Raw genomic sequence first — 20268 nt, 5'->3', positions numbered from 1 at the left:
ATCATGATGGAAAACTGCCATGCGGCCCAGTTTCGGAAGGGAGGAGAACTCTTACTCTTACTTATTCAAGCTCTGCAGCAATGCTGGCACTACTCATGCATCTATGGTTAAAGCAAGCCTGTGGATGTTACGCTGAACATGTGGACTCAACTTCTTTGGTCAACCCTGGGGAGGCAGCTCTGAACAGAACCTGTCCTAAAAACTGCTGTATGACAATGGCCCTCAGTTTTAGGGTGTCACCAAACTTCTTATAGCCTAAGCCATCTCTGCGGAGAGCAACAATTATATTTTTTTTACATCCTCAGAGGGTTTTCTTGCCATGAAGTGCCAATATGAGAGAATTGTACTCAAAACATTAAATTTAGCTTGCTCCCCATTTACACCTGAGACCTTGTAAAACTAACAAGTCACATGACACTGGGGAGAAAGAAGGGGTAATTAGGCACAATTTTCAAAAGTGTACTTACTTTAGTTGCCAGCGGTGTAGAGATTAATGACCACTTTACGTTGTGTCATATGTTCAGTGTTGTCCTATTAAAATAAAATATTTACAAAAAGGTGAAGGGTGTACTCATTTTTGTGACATGTATGTACACCTTAAATACAATTGTTTTTTTTCACAGCTCAATTAGCTAATATTAGCTGATTTTAATACACTGTTTTAAAACTTAAAACTTTAAAAGGGCTTATAAAAGCATGAACGACTGAAATCATTATACACACCCACAAACACACACACACACACACACACACACACACACACACACACACACACACACACACTTCATGTAGTGATACAGCAGGTATCTCTACCAGCACTGGAAAAAACTAAGCATGCAACACAACAAGGCCAGGCAGCGAAGAGGTGCGGATTAATCTAATCATTTTTAGGGGTGGGACAGATTTCTCAGCTCTTATATTAAAGCGTTTATATACCTTTATGAACAGATCGACACATATTGTGTTTACTTTACGGTTTTAAATCGTTATGTTACTATTTTTAACATTTTAATTGACGTGGTATGTGTAGAGAGAAACATTTAAACATATGTGTTACCTACAGACGGAGTAATGGTTCAGTCCTACTGGAGTTCAAGTTGAAATTTCAAGGGCAGGTTAGAATGGAGTGAGTGAGAGGGGGAGTCGCAGCTGCTCAGAGCTCACTGTCAGAGACACCGCTGTAGAGAGAATAAGAACATGTTTGGCAGAGTTGGACATGTTCGCAGGTAACGACACAGATTTAGACTGGAGTCTGTGGAAATGTTGAGGATTCTCGGCGTTTTTAAACACAGAAGCTGTGTGAGCTGTTAGCCTAGCAAACAGCGCTTTATAGAGTAGAGTGAGCTGACAGCGTTAGCGGTAACACATGACCTGCAGTCAGACAGACAGCTAACTGCTAAGTTACAGCACAGCAGCACTCTGTTCATTTTACAGCTCTATTTATCTGCAGTTATAATTATAAAACACATAATTTCACTACCACTTTTAGCACTTAGCTTGTCCCCTAACAGCTAGCTAGGCTAGCTTAGTCTCCTCATATGTTTGTTAGCCGTTTCTGGCAGTGGTAGCAGGGATAGCTATTTTAGCAGCTTATGTAATTAAAGCTCAACGTCAAAATGTTTAGCTAAGCCAAATTAGCTAACTAGCTAACCTAACTAACTTAGACCTTAAATGAATAACTAGCAAAAGTGAGCGTTATCCCATGAGAGTTCACACAAGTTTATGAATAAGTTACTGATAACTAGGTTACAAAATCCAAAATTTAAACAGGTAAGTTCAATAAGCAGCTCCTATTTTTTTAGCTAGGTTAGTTGAGTCCAGACAGTTTTAGCTACAAAGTTCATTGTACTTGAGTTTGTCTAACACATTTCACCTCTGTCTCCTTCTGTTTTTAGGTGCACAGCCACCTTAAACCCTTTGTTGGGTGCCTTGGCCTCAAGACTAAAGCACACACTTCCAGACCTCCCTTATGATTATGGGGCACTTGAGCCCCACGTCTGTGCTGAGATCATGCAACTTCACCACAGCAAGCACCATGCAACATACGTCAACAATCTCAACGTTACTGAAGAGAAATACCAAGAGGCCCTGGCCAAAGGTGAATCAAAGTTTATCCAGTTACAATAAAGTGTTCAGGCTTCAGCCACCAGCAAATGGATGAAGTATTTACTGTATTGTGTAAGACCTGGGCTCATATTCACAAAGCCTCTTGAAGTAGAAGCATTGCTCAAGGATCAAAAACGTGATAAGCTTATACTATGAGAAGCTTTATGAATTAAAGTACATACAAATTTGGTCATTCCTAATTAAAGTACTTTGTTTCTTCTTTTTTTTTTTGGTTTGCTCTTTTTATGAACGGTGGGGTTTTGTAGGTGATGTGACAACACAAGTGGCACTTCAGTCAGCTCTGCGGTTTAATGGTGGTGGTCACATCAACCACACCATTTTTTGGACAAACCTGTCCCCAAATGGAGGAGGAGAGCCACAGGGTGAGAGATGCAGTACATTTTATTTTTCTCTTAATTTTCAGCATTCGCATCATGTTTGTTGCAAACCATTAATTTATGTCATCTTCACAAGCTGTCGTACACTAAAAGGTTTTAATAGTATGTCTTATATGAATATTACACATTATTTTACCCAGGTGAGCTTATGGAGGCCATTAAGCGTGACTTTGGCTCATTCCAGAAGTTTAAGGAGAGGATGTCTGCTGCTACTGTGGCAGTTCAGGGGTCAGGATGGGGGTGGCTGGGCTTTGATAAGGAGAACAGCAGACTGCGAATTGCTGCCTGTGCCAACCAAGATCCACTACAGGGAACCACTGGTAAGTGCTTTCAGAGCAGAATGAAAATTAAATAAATAAACATTCCTGCTAGAATGTTATTTTTTTTAAACAGTATTTTGGATCACTTGAGTTTCACATGCTATACAAATCAGCTATAACACATGACGTTATGAAGTGAATAAGATAAGTAGTCTGGTCCAAATGGTGTATGTTGATGTATCCTAATGGAAATGTTAAACAGCAAGTGAACAGTCAGTTTGGGAAGGCCATGTGTTTTAACCTTTTTGTTATGCTTGGGGTCAATGTGACCCCATTTAATTTTTATCATTTTTTTTTAACATTCCTAATTTTAATAGGGACAACTGGGTTAGCATGATGTGTTTTCAATGTCCTGTAAACGTGTACACATGTTGTATGCATCAGTGTTTTGAGGGTCAGTTTTACCCCAGGCTCTTTAGCAGTATAAACCCATATATAAATAAAATAAATCAGCATTTTATACACTTTTGTTTTGGATGATGTGAAGATCACCCTGATGTGTAATTTTATAATCTTCAAAAAACATTAGTGCCCTAACTGTAGTAGTGCAGAATCACTGATAGTTTACAGAACAATGGAATGGGGAAAACTAATTAACATTGAAAAACCTTTATATTTCCCATGCTGTGAAGGAAAATGTTTTTCCCCCCACAAATATATTGATAGTTTACCTATTGTAGTGGTAGATTATAGTGGTTTTAGTCATTAATGTGATCACATCTCATGACTAGGGGTGGGCGATATTTCGTCATATTTTCGCGATAACGATACTCTTGGCGATATGACAAAACACTGAATTAAAAAAACTATTTTAAGTATGCACTACTGCAACAAAATAAAAAATAAAATTTTATTATTGCATACGATATGATATGGCACACCCCTAACAGATTCTAAAAAATAAAAAAATAATTTTATCAGATTTGTAACAGAAGTCAATGATCCAGATGTCATGATACTAATAATGCACTCTAAATATCTCCATATATCCAGGATTGAAGTAAAATAAATGATTCTGGACATATATAATCTGTCTCTAGTAGCTATTTGATGAAATATGAGAAGAGTGTGAAATTTTCTTTTGCTAAAAAAATTAGTACCCTGATGTGATTAGGGGTGGGTGATATGGCCGATATTTCAGTGTATAATGTCGTTCACGATATTTAAAAAAGTTGGCGATATTATCGCATACGATATGATATGGCACACCCCTACTCATGACCATGAAAGTGACCGAGGATAATGTCTGAGACAGAGGCTGATGTTGAGGATTTGAGGATCCTGATTAAAAGAGATTTTGTGCCAAATACCACAGGACACCTTCAGAGGTCTTGCGAAATCCATGCCTTGCAAGGTCAGATCTGTTGTCCTCACACAAGCAGGACCTACAAAGTATTCGGCAGGTGGTGCTATTGTTACTGATCAGTGTATCTGGCCTTAGACCAGTGAAGCGCTTACTGAACTGTTGGTGTGTCTTTTGAAGTAGGAACAGCACTGAAATATAGCATAGTGTAGTATGTTATCCACCATTTACTCATTTTAAACTGATCTAATATTGTCTTGTACCTTTTGTTTCCTCTCTTCTTTTAGGTCTTGTTCCATTGCTTGGCATTGATGTTTGGGAACATGCATATTACCTTCAGTACAAGAATGTTAGGCCGGACTACGTTAAGGCCATGTGGAACATTGTGAACTGGGAGAATGTTAATGAACGCTTTCAAGCTGCAAAGAAGTAGATGATACACCTGTGATTAAGAGTTCTCCTAACATTTTTCTTACAGAACGCACAAATAGCCCGACACATTGTTGCAATCAGATCCTGTAATGACTAGTACAGAACCATGAGGAATCGTTTTTGGCAAGATCAAAAAAGGTTGTTTGTCAGAAATAGTTGCCATGGAGTAACTAAGATGGTGTAAGTTTGTATTGTCAGAGTATGTAATTAAAACATTATTTGAACTAACACTGTGTTGATGGCTTTTACGTACTCAAAAACAGATGAATCAAAACACAACATTGTTTTGGGACAGCTTAATGGTTATGGTGAGCTTTTATGTGAGGTGAATGTAGGAAAAGTACAACATTTGGACTTCATCATCATTGCATGCCTCAGACGCAATATCATGAGGGATGGAAAATAGACCAATTTCAGTTAATGATGTCATATAGACTGTGTTACGACCTGAGATCAGATCTGTATTGTTTTAATCAGACACATGCACTGGCCCTGCCTATAGGGCTTGGCTTCTGAAGTAAGGCATCATATTTCCTGGCACACAGGATCATTCATGGCAATGATTACTAACGAGGAGTATATCAAAGCAAGATGACACTTTTTGTATGAAAACAGAAAAACACTTAATGTTGACTAGTTTGAGCTATTGTTTTTATGCAGTTTAAAATCGTATTGTGATAGTGGGGAAGGGAACATCCTAATGCATCACTAGATGGTGCTATTTACTTATTCTTCACACGTTTTGGCATCCCATTGGATAGATGGAAAGTAATTAACCTGAGTATTTGAGTGATTAACCCCTATTGGTTTTTGGCACAAGCTGCACCTTTTACTGAATGGTTTTTCAAAACATTTTAGCAGAAAATAAATAAAATAAAATCTAATTAAACTTCAAACTAAAGTGAACCATCCTTTCAGTTAGTGTGAAGGAATTATTGCCACAACTATTGGCATTAGTGTCCCCAATGACACTACACAATAAAATGTGACTGTGATTAGATGTTTTTTTGTTGTTTTTTTTACTTACTTTATTACTTTTTATATACCACACTGTTCTGGCTCAGACAGTGGTTTCTTCCACTGAACAGTGTGGTAGATGGAAAGGGGGCTTTGATCACCACTGCCCCAACCATTAGATGGTTTTCTTTCACTTTATTTTTTGAAAGAATTGCTCTTAGTTTTTTTTTATTGGACAAGTTTACAGAGAGTGACCAAATAAGTTCCAGATGTGTTGACACAGTCAGCCAACCCACCACTCTGTCAACAATTAGAGCGTATAAGGGAAATCAAATCTCACTGGCCCGTCCCATATTTGTTCAGTAATGCTTCCATACTTGTGTCTTCTAGTGGTGCATACCACCCTGTATACCCACAGTGCTAAAACATCTCTGTCTTTTGTAGAAATGCATTACCCTACCTCAACAAAATGTTTCTTTTTGGGAGAGTCCTTGATTGATTTAGACATTTTGTTTATTTGTGCGGGGCCTAGACCTTCGGCTGACTCCTCAGAAAACTATTGCCTCAACGTTAGGAGTGGATTATTCAATTATAATCATGGAAGAGTAAATTGCTGCAGCAGATGCTTCATCAGTTCTGTGCTTCTGCTTACACTAAGTTGTCAGTTTGTTAGGTTTCCTCAGGTGAAAAGTTATTGAGTAAGCGTACTTCGTTACTGCACTGAAAGCAACATTATGTAGCATTTTTACTTTAATATATTAGTCTCAAAGTCATTGTGATGGTCCACTGACCTACAATAGGAAAAGTAATAACACTACAAATTGCTACTACCCATGGCTCCTGAGAACTGCATAGTGCTTTGTAAACCCAAGTAAATGTGTTCTGTCCTGTAATATTACTCTGTTGCATCCATCCACATAATTTTTTCGTTTTAATTAAGGTCCTGTATCTCAGCTTGTCCAGAAAAGCATGTAGAGGTGACTGAAAGCATAACACTTCCAAACTGGAGGTGAGCACAGGAGCAAAAAATGCTAATCCTTGCTTAAAACCTTTTAATCTTTAAATAATCCATTATAATTCAGAACTTCAGATCTACTGGTTACAAACCATAAAGACCAGGATATGTTTTAATGTAATTTTTAGTCAGCTAACGTGCATTGGAATGACTTTTTGTTTATTAAAACATTGAAATATAAGTATATTAATGTAAAATAAACAAATAAAAAAATTGTTTTTCACATTTGTAAATTTTTACTGTACCCTTTACAGAAAACTCTCCATATAGGTTTAATTTGTAGGTGTTAACCCTTCAAATTTTGCATCTGTCAGCTCCCAACTATCCCTATCAAATTTAAGGGACTTTACCGCTGCCATTATGCTTAATGTCCACATTGATGTACATTTACAGAGATATATTGTAGATGTACCAACCCACCCCATTGTTAGTGTCATTGCATTCAATGGTGCAACAGCTTTAATCCTGCTTAATTCTAGGGGTCTGTAACCTTTTTGTTACTGTCTGACACCTGGTCAGGTTGTAACATGTCTTCTTCAATTAATGACTGGTCCAGTGTGTCAGGAGGACCTGGCCATGTGGTTACATTACATTACATTACATTTGGCAGACGCTTTTGTCCAAAGCGACTTACAATAGTTGAGTACAATGTAAAATAAGTTTAAAGGTAAAACATCTTTGGATAGGGATAAAAGGAGGACAAAGGGGAATAATAGGATAGAGGAGTGAAGGAGAGGAAGAAGGAAATGAGGATAGAAGTAGTTAGTTTGTTAGAGGTGTTAGGAGAGTAAGTGCTCTTTGAAGAGCTCTGTCTTCAGGAGTTTCTTAAAGATAGCGAGAGATTCTCCTGATCTGGTAGTGGAAGGTAGTTTGTTCCACCATTGGGGAACTCTGTATGAGAACAGTCTGGATTGCTTTGTGTGAGTTTTTGGCAAAGCGAGGCGACGTTCACTGGAGGAGCGCAGCGGCCGGGAGGTAGCGTAAGCATTCAGGAGCGAGTGCAGGTAGGAAGGAGCCTGTTCTGTCATCACCTTGGTTCTATCAGCTACTGTTAAAAGACTGTAATGCAGTGCTGTCTGAGGGATTGGAGATTACAGGTGTTCAGTTTACGCTTGTGCATTTCCATTTACTCATTGAAAATATTTTAGATTCTGTAAATAATCGTTTAATGATGTTATGCATTAATCAATGTAGTGGGAGAATTATCATATTACTTTACATCCTTTCTTAGAAGAACATTGTTTTTGAACATTTTCATTTCACATTCTGCAATGTGTTGCAGGCTTAAAATGTGTGCATTGATAAAATGCAATAAAATAACCGATACAGTTAAATTAAGAACTACTGCATTTTTCTATTTGCATTTTCCATACAGTTTCTGATTTTGGGTAAGATTTGGTTCTCCTCTTGAAAAGACCTCATGTAATTTCTATGAACTTTACTACTCAGTCTAAGTGCAGCTGTATTGTGCTTCTCAGCTACAGCAAAGAGAAAGGGAGCAAATGCAAACCATTTCAACAAGACCATTTCCTTTTTCCCCAAGGGTGGATCTTGAAGTTTCAACGAGAGCCTTCTGATCCCTATAACTCACTCAGTAGTGGGAAAGAAAACGCTACTTGACACACACTTCTGTAGAGAATGTGATCCGTCAGGGTCTGATACAAGTCCAACATCAGACGGATGCTGGGATAACACTCAGTCGCTCCAGAGTCCTTGGGGCACGCTGAAATCTATGACTTCCACAAGTTTCACAAACAGACTGAAGGACTTGGATGCAGGACTAATGTCATGGGTTTTGTTCTCCATTCTGCCTGACTTTTAGGGAAAACGTTTTAACAGTAGCCCTTTTTCCTGTTCAAACCCATGGCATGTTTCAATGTGGCCTACTTTTCCCTCTTAAATTCAGTGTGCCAGAATTTGCTTCCTTCCACCACAACTCATAAACCAGAAAGGGCTTTGCATTCAGCGTACTGTTTCTTCAACTGCTGGAAGGGGAGAAGGAAAATACCATCTATTCAACATCTATTCATCAGACCAAACCCTTCGAGTCTCTTTACCATTCTGTCTGTCTGTGGCTCAGTGAACCAGCCTTCTTCTGGACTGGTCTCTTGTCTCCACAATTGTCCTGTTTTTTTTAAGCCAAATACCTAATTGGTGTTCCATCACAGTTCTTGCTACATTTCACGTCTCATTGATATTCTCTTTCTTATTCTCTTATTCTCTAGGTATGTGACTCGCTTTCTCTCTCCATTTCCTTTTAGCTACATTTCTCCTTCTCCTTCTATTTACGCTGACATGCCAAAGGTCATTGCATTGCAGCAAATAAATGGATCATGAAGTGTTACTCCAAGAGACAGCTTGAATATGCCAGAATCTGTATAAGCTGTGAGGTGTAAGGCTGAACCTTGGCCAGCATGTTATGGCCAGCAGTTGCTCCTTTCTCTCATGACCACTCAGACGGCCCTTGATCACAACCCCCCGCCCCACGCATCTGATAAATATGATTCTTTTAACACAAATTAAAGCACTTCAATAACATCACTAAAATAACTTCTCTGAGAACCATTAATGATGACAGATGACTATAAATGCAATGCTGATGACAGAGTAAACTTAGATAGTTTTATTTCCCTAACAGAACTGTTAGTCATGCTGCTACCTTTTCTCTTCTCTCCATCATTAACACACAATGTGTTGTTTTTGGAGCCTCTTGTGAAGTCCAGAATCACATTAATGACATGTTGTATTTCTTATTAGTGTCTGTTACCTTTCAAGCTGTTATATATTGCTGTTTACTCATATTCATTCACACTGCTGAACTAAAATATGGTTTTATAAGCTTACAATAAAGAAAGGAGTCGAGAACAGACCAGAAATCATTCATCTCCTGCATGCTTTTGCCAGGACTGGAAATGTTCTCTCCTTCTGGAAATAGAAAGACCAATGGAAGAAAAATCTCTGAAGTTCTGAATATTTTGATTTGAGTCTTTTTCCTCACTCGCCTCCTAAATTCTGTCTGGTAAAGACATGGATTCCTCCCAATGCTGAAATGCCAAATGCAAGCCTCCAAACAGCCTCAGCCTCACTGTAATTAAACCACAACAGCAATATTGACACGATTGATTCATCCTTTCCTTTACTGGAAATGCCATTTTAAACCTCTCCCCCCAACACACACTTTAACAAATAGAACTGCTATAAGAGTAATAGTCCAGAATAATGTTAGTGTGTGTTTGTCTGTTACATGCAGATTTTTATTTCCTTATATTACTTTCATCTCTAAGACAAAGAAGCATGTTCATCCAACCACACACATGCTGTTACATTGCCTGTAGTGGACGCTTTCAAGATAAATGCAAAAACATGTTTTCTTTCTTGGACTGTCTGAGGTAGTGGAAAGCGAACACTATTCCAGAGGTTATTCTTTTTTTATGGGTTTCTAAAAACAGTTGTTTGACTGTTCTTGAGGTTTCTTACTAGAACCAAATGATTTCTTAAAAGCATTATGCAGATACCTAAAAACATTTTGGCAATATGATAGGCCTTACATATTACTATTGTATGGCATATCAAACAAACAGTACAGCGGAACCATTTAACCCATAGTAGAGTAGACTGTGACACTGGATATCTGACTAGCCAGCATATTCAGATAAACTGATAGACCTAGGGCAAAGCGCATATGAGAAACACTTAGAGCCAAACATATATTTGAAAGATGTGCTTGAGTTACAACAAAATCCAATTTTCTCCCCAATTTGGAAGGCCGATTACCCAGTCACCATTTATATGAACTTCTTCTATTACTAGTAATACTCACAACACTAGGAGGATAAAGAATAGCACATGCCTCTTCCAATACATTAAGTTAGAGACCATCTCTTTTACACTGCTGCTGATGCAGCATCACTGGGTAGCTCTGATTCATCAGATAACAGATGCCTGTACTGACCAACACTGGGACTGAGTGAGTGTGAGGAGAAAATGCCATCAACCCACCCAAAGAGAGCCAGGCCAATCGCTTTCTCTCAGACTCTGGCAGCTGATGGCAAGCAGCACTATCTGGGACCGGAACCAGCAATCCTTGAATCATAGCAACAGTGCCTTAGTCCACTGGACCACTTAGAACCCCTTTAATGGCACTGATTTGAAGATCAACATACACTCAATCTTTTGCCATTTAGGTGTGCAAATTTCCATAATAACGTAAACGGTTCAGAGTGGCTGCACTGGCACGATGCTGGTCTCTCTTCGGGACTCTTCACATGATGGTGTGTTTGGGAGTCTCTACAGCTGAGGTTCAGCAACCACAGAGGCCCTTTGTATCACGTTCTTGGACCGACCCTTCATTTTTTTTCATCCTGGCAATTAAAGATGCAGAGATCTTGAGAAATAATCCCATTGGATTCAATCAGAAAGATCAGGGATTTGGCTGTCTGTTTGAATCCTGCAGTAAAGGAGGGTTGCCCAGGAGTAATCCACAGACTGGAGACAGAGGGAAAAGAGAGAGAAAACAAGCGAGAGAAAAAATCATTCAGACTATCCACTGTGAAGATCCTGAAACAGGATATGGCCTCCTCTCACAGAGCCAGAGAAAAGTATGTCCTTTTCCATTATAGAAACGGTTATATCCAGCACCTGGCTTAACTTAATATACATTAGATCAGATCTCATATTTTAAATCATGTCACAGATTAAGCCCTGCAGTGACAAGCACACTTTCTCCATGATAATATTATCCCAGATTTGTGCAACAGACAGATTTCTGTATTTAAATTTTACTAGAGAAGTGGAAAACACTTTTTTGTTGCAATTATTGTTATTACAGAAATTTTAGGTCTTGTTTTTACATTAACATTCCCAAGATAAAATATATCTTTAGTATTCTTATTCTGCTCTTAAACACATTTAGAAGATTAATAATATTTTCTCTTTTCAGTCATTAGATGTATTTGTTCATCTTGTTTTACTGTTATTTAAAACAGACACTGTTGACAACATGCCAAACAACCTTCGTAAAATATGATTAGTACCGCTGATTAATCTCTGCATCACAGTGTGTCATGTAGTAACAGGGAAACCTTTTTTAATCTGTTTTATGTTCTATTGCCTTTTACCAAAATGTATTACATATTACATTACTTTTGGCTCCATCCTTCCACTTTTAATGGAGTAAAACACAGTATTCATACCGTACTTACAGTTAGATACAACTTTCTACACTTTTCATTACCTGTAGAGTAATATGAAGGCCTTATGCTATCAGTTGTTTATATATATATATGTATAAAAATCTCTAAATATGTAACTTCTGAACAATTAAAGCAGTAAAAAAACAGAACATGCAAAAAACAGAAATCTTTAAGAACTGCAGGTATGAGCATTTTTAATCATTTGTTACTGTGGTTTTAATAGAGTTTAAGACTGGGTGAGTCCAATATGGCCCTAAATTAATATCATGATATTTCAGGGTGTTTTTGCGATAACAATGTTCTTGGGGATGTTACACATCACTGAAAAATATTTTATATTATTAAGTATATGACTGCAACAAAATAGGTTTTATTTAGTGTAACTGTTTCAAACATTCAGTAGAAACAAAAATATTTTGTTAATAGTAACTTACCAAGACTTTATGACTTTTGTATGAAATAATAATATAACTTAAAATAATGTTTTGAAACACAAGTGCATTGTGTATTGCCTGCATAAAAACTGCAAACAAGCCATCATCCAAAATCCCTTTAATCCTTGCAGAAAATAAAAACCTAAATACAAAATACAAATACAAATGTAACTTTTAACATCAACCGGAATTATGATGATGTTCTTGTGTACAATACAATATGGCTTACCTCTTTTAGGTACATTTGCATACAACATAATAGGATGTCACATTCAACACATAAAATACTGTCAATGTTGGGATGATTTTGTGTAGATGCAGCCACACTTGCAGAAAGAAGCCATTTTTAAATCCTTAAAGTGGGAGCCCATTAGAACCAATCAAAGTGCAGTCCTCTTACACACAAAAAATAAAGTTCCACTTTAAAAATTGTTTTCCCAGCTTCTGTTCAACTGATCCTGGTACTTCTACTCATGCACTCAAACTATGTTCATAGCCCATGGTTATGGAAATGCAAATTCATATTTCTGCAGTATTCAGATTTTATGACATATGATACACTTTCTGATCCCAAAACATGTGAATAAAACACAAAGACAGCATGATTATATTGTCTAAGCTAGTCTCTCTACATGACTTTTGTTCTAGGTTTGGGACAGTAGTGCTGTTTCCTTATAAAGCAACCAATCAGATGAGACCCCAGCTAATCAAGCTGCAAAAGCGTGCCAAGCAATGAGGTAACACGTTCCACATTTACTGAAAGGTGAGAAAAACAGACGTCATTCCAAATAACAGTTATCAAAAGAAGTCACTGAGGTCAGAAACTGCGTTTTGACAAATTAGATCAGAATTTTTTTCCAGGTGAAAACTGTTTTTTACTAATAACCTAATAACCTTGTTGCCTTAGCTATTTCAGGTTCTGATGTGACTTCATTCTTCTTGAAGGTACATGGGAATCCTGTCCAAACTTTCCTGTGGAACTACAATCGACTCTTTTCCCTAAAGTGGAAAAAAGGACCTCAGCCTGGAGACAAAATAGCAGCGCTTACAGGTCAATGCGGTTTGGACTATCTACGGTTTTCACACAACACACATTCTCTGATCTGTGTAAAATCAGAAATGATCAGCATACGTTTTTTGCAAGAAGCCACTGAAGTAGTCAATGGGAAAAATTACAGAAACAACTGATAGATAAACATCAGGTCTTTCAGTGCCTGCTTATTTTTTCACTCCCGCTGCCGGGGCTGTTTGTCTACTTGTTCACCAATCAGGCATTTTGTTCCAGTAAATTGTAAACCTGCCTGTCACTCCAGATTAAAAATGCAGTTTTCCACAGACTTCTGGAGTTCATACAAAACCGTCCCCAAGAGTGTTTAAGTGGTGGGAAACAAAACCCACATCCCCACATCATTTACCTGTTACCTCCCTTCTCCCTCACTTTCTTTCTCTAAAGAATTCCTGTTTAACTGTAGAAGATGAGAGCATTTTATTACTGACAAGCCAGGAAAAGAATCACCGATGTGCAGGGTGCTGAGAGACAAACAGACCATGAAATTGAAACCATGCAGTCGTAGGTCCTGAGTCAAACACACTTTATCATAATTCTGTCTTTGTGTCTGCTTTTCACCCAAAACTCATAGAGAGAACTTGGCAGCCATGGCTGTTGAGATTTGGGGAGATTCCTGCTTAAAAATGAACAGTGTAAAAAAAAAACTGAGGTTAAGGACAATGCTAATGATTCTCTGGTTGATCCTGGTACTGATTTTTATTTTGTTTAGATACTTTATTGATAAGTGCATCTCACTAAATATCACTGAAAAGTTACTTTATTTTAGTAATTCAGTTCAAAATGTAAAGCTCATATATTACTGTATTTTTTGCACTGTAAGGCACATTTAAAGTCCTTTAATTTTCCGGACCTTGTATTCCGGTGTGCCTTATGTATGAATTTTACCAGTCAAGTCAAGGAGCAGTAAAGCCACTCAACTGAACTACAGCGTTAGACAGGAGTTTCAGTTTAGTTCTCCAGCACTGAGGCTGGAGCAGCATTAGCATTAACTGCTAACCGCACTAAGCGCTAGTTCTTTTGCTGTTCAGATGTGAGCATTATCAGACTGTAGTCTGTGCATTTATCGTGTTGAAACAAACTACGTGGAACATACCGCTATTGCCCTGGCTAATATCGCCCTGGCTTCCTCAGGCAGCATTAGCCACTAACCGCGGTTAGCACTAGCAATTAGACGCTAATGCTAATGCTGCTGCACCCAAATCTTAACTTACTGTAAGTAAATAGAAGCACTTTATTCACCCAAATAAAACCAATTTCAGGAGAGAAATCTGTGTAGATTTACATCCATCGCTCATTTGACTTTAAAATAAAAAGTTTTTTTTTTTAAGTATTACAGACTTGTTTACTTAGCTTAGCTTCACAGGTCTTACAACCCAGCGAAGAGACCGGCTGAATTAGAAGGGAAACATGGCGACACCCCTGTTCTTGTCCCATAATGTGACTTATAATCTGGTGCTCCTTATATTGTGAAAAATACAGGTGTATTACACTCAAATGATCAATTTTAAGTGTTTATTTTTTTATTGTTGATGATTATAGCTTACAGCTAATGAAAAACCAAAAATCAGTGTCTAAGAAACTTTTATATACTTATTATATAAGACTAATTGGTACTTTTGGCAGTGTGGGCAGCGTGCCAAGTCCTGCTGGAAAATGAAATCTGAATCTCCATAAAAGTTGTCAGCAGAGGGAAGCATGAAGTGGTGAAAGATTTACTGGGAAAACAAAACTGCACTGACTTTAGACTTGATAAAACACAGTGGACCAACACCAGCAGATGACATGTCTCTTCAAACCATCTCTGATTGTGGAAACTTCACACTAGACCTCAAGCAGCTTGTACTGTGTGTCTCTCCCCTCTTCCTCCAGACTCAGGTCTTTTGATTTTTTCAATGAAATGTAAAATTTACTGATGGTTAATGATGGTTTGGAGAGCCATGTCATCTGCTGGTGTTGGTCCACTGTGTTCTTTCAAGTCCACAGTCAGTGCAGTGTTTTCCCAGATCTTTATGCTTCCCTCTGCTGACAATGTTTATGGAGATACAGATTTTATACTTACTTCCATTTGTTTTTATAACATTATCATTTTGTTAGATTTTTTTGTTGAATGAACATCACATGTTTTCATGTGACTTTTTATTTCTTGGACTGTTGTCTTCTCATGAAAACTTTACATTTACATCTAACCATGCTTGGCCTTGGAGTTGTAGACTGTAGTGCAAGCATGAAAACATCATAAGTGAGCAATACTTGAGGTTTTCCTCATGTCAAAGGTTCATAATAGCATAAAACTATTTGTTAAATATTGGTTTATAGCAGAATTATAACTGGAATAGATCTCACTAAATCACTTGGGCTCCAAACTGATCTCTGTTGGCGGGGCAGCTGTCAGCTATAGATCTATTAGCGACGTAGATCTAGCACATCAGGGGACCAGACAGCAGGTGGATTCCAACCCTTAAAAACATGGTTGACCCATTTTCCCCACTGATAAACACACAGCAACATCCACTAACAATAAAATCAATAAACGTCAGTGCTAATGTCTGTGCAGCTGCTTCTTTGGAGTCAGTGTACAGCAAGGAGAGCTTAGTCTGATTTATGGTCAGGTTTGAGTTTTTTGCACATTGTAACTTTATGTGTTTGTCTGTTTGTATGTGGGGATGTATGTGCACGTGCACATGTGTGTGTTAGGGATTCTTCCTCACTGCCAGGGGATTTTCCATTGGCAGAGCATTAGACAGAAACAGATGCTCCACCAGCCCTAAAGCCAGGAGACTGGAGCAGAGAATCAAAAAAACTCCTCAAAGCATTCCGAAATCTCTCTTCTTCTTCATTTTTTTCCTGGTTACACTTTGCCTGTTTTTTTTCTTGTTCTATACTTGTCGTCCTCCAGTCTTAAAAATAAAGGGTCCAAAAGGTTCCTTGTAACAGTGCTATAGAAGAACCACTTTGGTCCCCCAAATAATCTTTTGGGTGGATAGTTGTTTAAAGTCCCTGTGACCTAAATCTGAGTCACTGTCACTCTCATCTGGGTGTAGAAAGAGCGGGTTTAAAAGTGGCAGAACCCTGATCAATCACAAGCCAACATAGCTCAGCCTTCACTTTGAGTCTGAGCAAGTTGCTTAGCAACCATCCAACTATTAGTAGCAAGCTACACAAATGTTCCCTAGGCTGTGCTTCTCCACCCCAGGGCCATGGAATGTAAACAAGCATTCATTTACCAGTAATAGACAGATGTCAGTCAGGCATTCTTTAGAAAAATCTTTGTGTGCATGCATTTCACAGAGCAGTTTAGCTACAAATGCTTGCGCTCAGGGATATATCGGCTGTAACTGTATAGTATCTCTTATGTACTATCAGAAATAAATAAGATTTTAATGGCGAGGCTCATTCTGCTGCATGACGCACATGCACAAAGAAGTCAGATTATGGCAGGGAGGCACAATTTGACTTTCATTTTATTTAATATATTTTTATTTTTTTTTATGTAGTCATGAAAAGAAACAGTTATTTACCAAAAAGGTGAATATAATGAAGGTACAGTATTTGACAATAATAATTATCATTTTCTCTCTTTTAGAAAAACTCTACAAAACTGTCACTGAGGAGGTTCAATGTCAATGGTAAGTTTTTAGTATCTTTAGGTTGGATACATAACTGGATTATAGTTATTTATTTTAAAAGACTATTTGAAGTTTTATATTATTTATTTACAACAGAAACAGTTGGATGTTTAAGAGTATATTTTCACTCTTTTTACTGTGATGAATAATAACGTACCTGTATAGCACCTTTCTGTGAAACATCCACAGCCACTGGCCACTGGTGTGATGATGGGGCCTACTGTGTTGTTTTGATTGGTTACATGTAATTACTCAATAGTAATTCTTCAGATGTAATAAGGGTTAATTGGGTTTAAGTGGTTAAATGAAATAAAGGTTATTTACTCTTATTTACTTTATGTGTATCTCTTTTTACGAAATAATTTCTGTCCATAGAAAGACATTGTTCTGTACTCTTTGCCAAACTTTAGCCCCTGGCTGATCCTGATTGCGTGAAATATCAGCACACAGCTTCATTTCTGGTGTGAAGAGTGGCCCGACACACTGGAGAAAAATACCTCACAACTCCACACCTGCTAAATGACTCATTACGAGTGCTGGGCCCCATGATGTTTGCAGGCATGATTTCACTGCAGTGTTTTTGAAGGTTTTTGCCGTCTCCCATAAAGTCTTGGAGTAACATCACATCTATTGGGCTTAGAAAATGTATGAACTGTGGGCCTCACTGAGGTGATTTAGACCATTACATAAAGCCCATTACCTGGTTAAAAAAACAGTGCTTTAAGAAAGTGATCTAATGGGTTTTCTATGTTATCTACTTTGTACACTCTACAGCTTCTACACCCAGAACTACAGGTCTATTAATGTGTTGCCTAATGGAATTAATGATGAATGTGCCTTCATTACATTACATTTACATTTTAAATGGAAAGAGGTTATTTTGAATATTAATGGTTCCCAAGCTGACTTTTAACTACGGCAGTTGGCACTTTTTTGCTCGCTGGAGCTACAAGTCACAGACACTCACAGCCTTCAGTCCTTCAGACACACAAAATTTCCAGCAACTACATCCAGAGGTAAATATTTCACTAGCCTTCTCATAAAATGTGAAGTCACTATATAAAGACACACTTAAACTGTCCTCATGACTCATTTTAGTTATATTGGTATGAATATAAGTACAAAAAGATAATAATAAAACAATAACATTTCCTTCATCACGCATGTTATAATAATAACTGGTACTGTTGGCTTGCTGTGTGTTATGGAACTGCATTGAGCTGCTAGTGAGCAATGGCAGAGAGGAGTAAAATCCTTGGCTTTAGGAAAAAACATGCAAACTCTGTAGATACAATGGATATCACAACTGCAGCTTTCTTGATTGACTCCAAATAATCTGTGTGAAGTGATTTTTTTTGGGCCAAATATTTACTCACACACAAAAAACACAAAACACATTTAAAATGTTAAAAATCAAAAGAAAGTGTTGCAAATTCAAATAAATAAAAAAATATATATACTTGGTTACTTTACTGGATTTTGCTGCTAAATGCTTTACTGACCAATGGAGATTTAAAGGGAACACCTTCTTCTGAGACCCACTTACCCATGAAAACTGTGCCAAATCTCAGAAGCTAAAAAAAGGAAGCAGATTCAAATAAGGGATTCCAGAAGCAATAAGCAGCAAAATCTACAAAAATCCACAGAAAATCCACAAAAACGCAAAAATGAAAAGAGTGGCAAAATCCAAACTATAATATTTTTTTAATAACCAAGTATATTTAAAAATATATATTTGCTATATATTTTATTTTTTTCTTTTGAATTTCTTTAAATTTTGATTAAAGTTTTTTTTTGCATAAAACTTTTGGCACAAAATTCACTGCATACAACTGCCACAATAAAAACAGCATTTAAACATGTCACTCTTGCCTTTGTCTGCTAAGCTGATCTGGACTCCATTTCCCAGGATGCCACTGACACTTACTTGACTTCTAGTCATCGTAACATGACACTCACCAGTCACCTGACTATAGAGTGTTTTAATTGTATTCCTCTCTCTATATACCCTCTCCTTTGTTTGCCAAGTTTTGAAAAGCCCCCTAGCATTACTAGCATTCCTGTCGCTCGTGTTTGATGTTTCATGTATGACTTTTGCTACTCTATTTTGACTTTTTGCCTAGCCCGTTTATGCTCAGTTGTCTGGCCTTGCATCTTTTGGTATGTACCTGTTTAGAATTTGTCCTAGTCTTGTAATAAAAGCCTCTTTCCTTTTTTAAATATGCATGTGTCCAGTCTTGACAACACAATATAATTACTTCTATATGAGCGTAGTTTTACTGAAACATCAAGGACACTGTGTATTTTAACACTGTGTAAAATAATAACAAACAGATCCGCTTGTGTTGAACTGTTGGAGCAGTTGGCAGAATTGGCACTGTGGTCTCAGTAAGGGGTTGCTGTGGGAGTGTTACCTTAATTGCTTTAAATGAACAGCAGCAGTTCCTGCTCGCTCCTGCTCCTTCCACTATTCCTTGTCTGCCAGTTTTTTAGTTTCTTGTGATTTAGTTTGCACTATAACTGGAGTGAGACTGTTGGCCATAGACCTACTCCAACAAACACCATTCCTTAGCTTCAATTCAGGATGTTTTCTTAACTCGTAGTTAACAGTCATTACATTGTGTATTACTTTGGAATCTCTGCTGCTGAGGAACTAAACGAATGCGAGACACTTTTATATTTTTCCATGTAGACTGTGACGTTCCCAGCACTGAATAATGAGTTTTCAAGATGTATTATTTCTGAAAGGAATTTTTCCAATTTAATGACATCAGGCCAAAGCCAAGACAAAGAAAAAGAGCACTCAGCTCCAGAGGTGTGGAATCAAGTCACCTGATATGGACCCATGTCAGAAATTCAGACTCAACTTGATTAAATTAAAAAGACTTGCAATTTTGTAATGAGTTCATACTCATTATCATGTTTCACTATATTACAAGTCCATTTCACAGCAGAGTTCTACTTTAATGTACAATTGTCTGTGTTGAGTCATAACCTGATGCTAACCTGATGCTAACATGTATGTCTCGACACTTACCTGTCTTGACTCAAAATCGGGACTCAAGAGTGGTTTTCTATTAACTCTAAAATGCTAACGCTGGGTGATTTTCACCCACTCAATGTTTTCATGTTATTTTCATTGTGTTAATGCTGTCTGAGTTGCATGAGACTTTGGGGAGCTTCAGGGCACTCAGTGATGTTGATTTCCTGCTCCCATCTATGTTTTTTTAAGAGGCATGCATTCTGGTGATTTTTATCCGACGTTAGTGATAGAGAGTAACATATTTTATGGGTGTAATTTATGATGTTACCTGGTGTTTGTCTTTTTAAATCAGGCGCTCACATGTTAAGGATTACCTGATTTTCCTATAATTCTTCTCCTTTTTATATGGTCATCCATGGTACGTTTTTTATTT

General features: G+C 37.6%; 1 protein-coding gene across 1 annotated transcript; it reads left to right on the top strand.

The window, feature by feature from the left end:
* Nucleotides 1–1081: 1081 nt before the first annotated feature.
* Nucleotides 1082–4787, top strand: sod2 (superoxide dismutase 2, mitochondrial). The gene is made up of 5 exons (XM_015608723.3): nt 1082–1226; nt 1896–2098; nt 2373–2489; nt 2645–2824; nt 4415–4787. The coding sequence occupies exons 1-5, from the start codon at nt 1198–1200 to the stop codon at nt 4558–4560; spliced, it is 675 nt and encodes a 224-aa protein (XP_015464209.3). The 5' UTR covers nt 1082–1197; the 3' UTR covers nt 4561–4787.
* The last annotated feature ends 15481 nt before the right edge of the window (nt 4788–20268 follow it).

Source organism: Astyanax mexicanus, chromosome 1 (genome assembly GCF_023375975.1).
Source record: "Astyanax mexicanus isolate ESR-SI-001 chromosome 1, AstMex3_surface, whole genome shotgun sequence".
Lineage (NCBI taxonomy): Eukaryota > Metazoa > Chordata > Actinopteri > Characiformes > Acestrorhamphidae > Astyanax > Astyanax mexicanus.
This window is presented reverse-complemented; position numbering and strand designations above follow the sequence as displayed.